The following is a 4051-nucleotide window of genomic DNA, read 5'->3' as shown; positions in this document are numbered from 1 at the left end:
AGGGGGATTCGCCATCCCTGGAGGTGTTTAAAAAAAGGGCAGATGTGGCACTTGGGGATGTGGTTTAGAGGTGGTTTTGTCAGGTTGTGTTAATGGTTGGACATGATGACCTTAAAGGTCCCTTCCAACCTCAGCAATTCTGTGATTCTATGAAGATGGCAGTCTCCACATCCCACTGGACGTGACTAACAAACCAACAGCTTTGTCCCCACCAACGAACAGAAAGGAACCACACACCTTCTTAGGCGTTGGGGGTTTATATTCCTTTGTCAGTATCATTGTTGCTTTCCTTTTTCCTTTCCTGTTCTGTTACACTGTTGTTATCTCAAGCCACAAGTTTCGCCTTTTTCTTCCGATTCTGCCCCCATCCTGCTGACGGGAGGTGGGGAAGTGAACGAAAGCCCGCCTGGTGCTCTATCACCAGCTGGGGCTAAACCACAACACGCGCGGTAACACACCAGCCCACACCGCTTGCATGGTCCTTCTTTTATAGAGGTGTGAACACTGCTTACGCCGAGAACCGAAAGACACGATGCTTTTTGCCTTCTCAGCGCCGCTGCGGGCGTCTGCTGGAGTTGCTCCCAGCCGCGGCTGCCGCGCGGCCTCAAGCGCACGTGATGCTCCGCACCGCTCTCTGCTCCCGGGCAGCGCTCTCCTCCCCGACGCCGTTCCTCCCTGCGCGCCCTCCGCTGCGGGGGTATACTTAAGAGACAGTGGACATACATGGAACCGGCCATGCGAGGAAGCAGACTGGCTTTAAGGTTCCAAAACCGCGTCTCTCAGCTGCTCCGGACCCACCGGTGGGCCCTAATGCACCAGCTGATGTCTCTTCAGGTGCTGCTTCTGGCTGTAGGACTTGCCGCACTCATCACACTTGTAGGGTTTCTCCCCAGTGTGGACCCACTGGTGGATGGTGAGGCCCTTCTTCTCCCCGAAGGCCCTGGGGCAGTGGGCGCAGGCGAAGGGGCGCTCCCCGGTGTGGATGCGCTGGTGGATGGTGAGGGTCTGCTTCTCCCCGAAGGCCTTGGGGCAGTGGGCGCAGGCGAAGGGGCGCTCCCCGGTGTGGATGCGCTGGTGGATGGTGAGGGTCTGCTTCTCCCCGAAGGCCTTGGGGCAGTGGGCGCAGGCGAAGGGGCGCTCCCTGGTGTGGACCAGCTGGTGGATGCTGTAGGTGGTCTTGTCCCTGAAGGTCTTGAGTCAGCGGGCTCAGGCATAAGGTCGTTTCCCGGTGTGGACCTGTTGGTGGCGGACCAGGCTGTTCTTGTGGCTAAAACGGTTGTCGCAGTGGCTGCAGGCAAAGGGCTTCTCGTCCGTGTGCACGCACTGGTGGCTCAGGAGGTGATTCTGCTGAGCAAAGCGCTTTCCACAGTCACCGCAGCAGAGGGGCTTCTCCCCACTGAGCTCCTTCTGGTGAGACACCACAATCTTCTCCACACGAATGCTGCGACTGCACTGCCAACGAGAGAAGGGCCACATCTCCATGTGTGTCTGCTGGTGCTCCTTCAGGTCCTGGATCTTACCAAAGCTCTTCCCACACTCATTGCAGGTGGCGGGTCCCTCAGGCTCTGGGGGGGCCTTGGGGGGCAAGGCCGGCATTGTCCATGAAGGTCTTGGGGCAATGGGCGCAGGCGAAGGGGCGCTCCCTGGTGTGGACCAGCTGGTGGATGCTGTAGGTGGTCTTGTCCCTGAAGGTCTTGAGTCAGCGGGCTCAGGCATAAGGTCGTTTCCCGGTGTGGACCTGTTGGTGGCGGACCAGGCTGTTCTTGTGGCTAAAACGGTTGTCGCAGTGGCTGCAGGCAAAGGGCTTCTCGTCCGTGTGCACGCACTGGTGGCTCAGGAGGTGATTCTGCTGAGCAAAGCGCTTTCCACAGTCACCGCAGCAGAGGGGCTTCTCCCCACTGAGCTCCTTCTGGTGAGACACCACAATCTTCTCCACACGAATGCTGCGACTGCACTGCCAACGAGAGAAGGGCCACATCTCCATGTGCGTCTACCGGTGCTCCTTCAGGTCCCAGATCTTACCAAAGCTCTTCCCACACTCGTCGCAGGTGGTGGGTCCCTCAGGCTCTGGGGGTCTTGGTCTTGGTCTTCACCGGCAAGGGCTCTAACCACACCACCCAAGTCACGGAAGGCAGAGGCAGGGACTGGGAGAATGAGGAGCAACTCATGGTAGAAGATGAGATACGGGACCATCTGAGGAACCTGAAGGTGCACAAGTCCATGGGACCCAATGAGATTAATCTGCAGGTCCTGAGGGGACTGGTGGGCAAAGTTGCCAAGATATTATCCCTCATATTTGACAAGTCGTGACAGTCCGGTTGTCCTGGTTTGAGGTAAAACATAACCAGTTTTCTCCTCAGGAATTTTACTTCTCAGTTCAGTCTCTTCTAACTGACAGCGCTTTCTGGAATGAATTGCATCTGTCACTCCCCTCAGTGGCCAGTCCGGACCAAACCATGACACCAGGGAAGTTCCCACTGACTGGATAAGGTGAAACATGACCCTCTTTTTTATAAAGGGAAAAAAGGAAGACCAGAGGAACCGCAGGCCGGTCAGTCTCACCCATGTTCCTCAGCAAGATCATGGAGAAGATTCTCCTGGAGACTCTGCTGAGGCACATGGAAAATAAGGAGGTGATTGGTGACAGCCAATATGGCTTAACTAAGGACAACTCACGCCTGACAAATTTGGTGGCCTTCTACAATGGCATTACAGCGTTGGTGGATAAGGGCAGATCAGCTGACACCATCTACAGGTTCTTGTGCTGTCCTGCACGACATCCTGGTCTCTGAATTGGAGAAATTGATGGATTTGATGGATGGACCACTCGGAGGATAACGAGTTGTCTGGGTGGTCGCACCCACGAGCATCCTGGTTTGGCACAGTCAGAAACAAAAAGCCACACAGCCGCTTGCTCGCTCCCCTGCGGGATGGGGAGAGAATCGGAAGGGTGAAAGTGAGGAACAACTCGTGGGTTGAGATAAAGACAGTTTAATAGGTATAGCGAAAGCCGCACACACACGCACAGCAAACTGAGGGATTCATTCACCACTTCCCACGGGCAGGCGGGTGTTCAGCCGCCCCCAGGAGAGCTCCATCGCGCGTAACGGGGACTTGGGGAGGCAAACGCCATCACTCCAAACGTCCCTGCTTCCCTTCTTCTCCCCCAGGTTCATATCCTGAGCGTGATGTCACACGGCGTGGAATATCCCTTTGGTCGGTCGGGGTGAGCTATCCCGGCTGTGTCCCCTCCCCAGTCCCTGGGCAACCCCCAGCCCGTGGCTGGTGGGGCGCTGTGAGGAGCAGAAACGAGTTTGACTCTGTGAAAACATCCCTGTGTTCCGAAGACTGTTTCCAACACAAATCCCAAATCTAGCCCCGTGCCAGCTACTATGGAGAAAAGAAAACTGTACCCCAGCCAAAAGCAGCACATTCTCCACCCCTCATTCCACACCATGGACGTCAGGCTCAGGTCTCACACCATCCGGCACACCCTCATTAACCACCGTCCCCCTTCCCGTCCTCTGATGTAAGACACATTCCCCTACTCTACGGGCCACCCCTGTAAAATCGCTGTAAAATGTCCACAAATGTCCACCGAGCTCATTTAGTCCACGACGTTGGCCTCCATCAGTTACGGTGGCCACTCGGGACGGGGGAGGTGGGGTGCTGCGTGGGGTCACCGGGCACCAAAGGCAGCTCAGGTCGGGTCACTGCTTCTTAATGATTCTTCTCCTCCATCGGGTCGGGCGGTTCCTGTCATAGAAACTCCGATAACACACAACTCAAACCATGGGTTGCAACAACCTAAAGGTACGTCCACCCCAAAGCCCACCCCGGGTCATTTTGGGACAGGTTATAGAGTTCAACATTGCAATGGAGTCCTCTCCGTGCTCCCACCCGGTCAGCAACCAGGGGGTCCCGCTATAGCAGTTCCCATAACCTGCGACTCCAGTCCCCGTTTTGACCTCATTCCCCATTTCTGTACCTCATCCCCCTTTGGTGCAGTCACCCGTGGACCACCCAGCGTGGGGCGAGGGCCAGCGATAGC

General features: G+C 56.4%; 1 protein-coding gene across 1 annotated transcript in view; it reads right to left on the bottom strand.

Moving 5' to 3' along the window:
- Nucleotides 1-807: 807 nt before the first annotated feature.
- The window catches only part of LOC104290583 (zinc finger protein 850-like), a gene marked incomplete at its 5' end in the record, with an annotated part of 11578 nt that continues 8334 nt past the window's right edge, over nucleotides 808-4051 (bottom strand). The window contains 3 exons of the mRNA XM_009889696.1: nucleotides 808-1191; nucleotides 1252-1575; nucleotides 1715-1954. Of these exons, the coding sequence (XP_009887998.1) occupies nucleotides 808-1191; nucleotides 1252-1575; nucleotides 1715-1954 (948 nt within the window). The remainder of the gene's footprint in view (nucleotides 1192-1251; nucleotides 1576-1714; nucleotides 1955-4051) is intronic.

The sequence above is a fragment of the Charadrius vociferus genome, unplaced genomic scaffold (assembly GCF_000708025.1).
Source record: "Charadrius vociferus isolate BGI_N301 unplaced genomic scaffold, ASM70802v2 scaffold678, whole genome shotgun sequence".
NCBI lineage: Eukaryota > Metazoa > Chordata > Aves > Charadriiformes > Charadriidae > Charadrius > Charadrius vociferus.
This window is presented reverse-complemented; position numbering and strand designations above follow the sequence as displayed.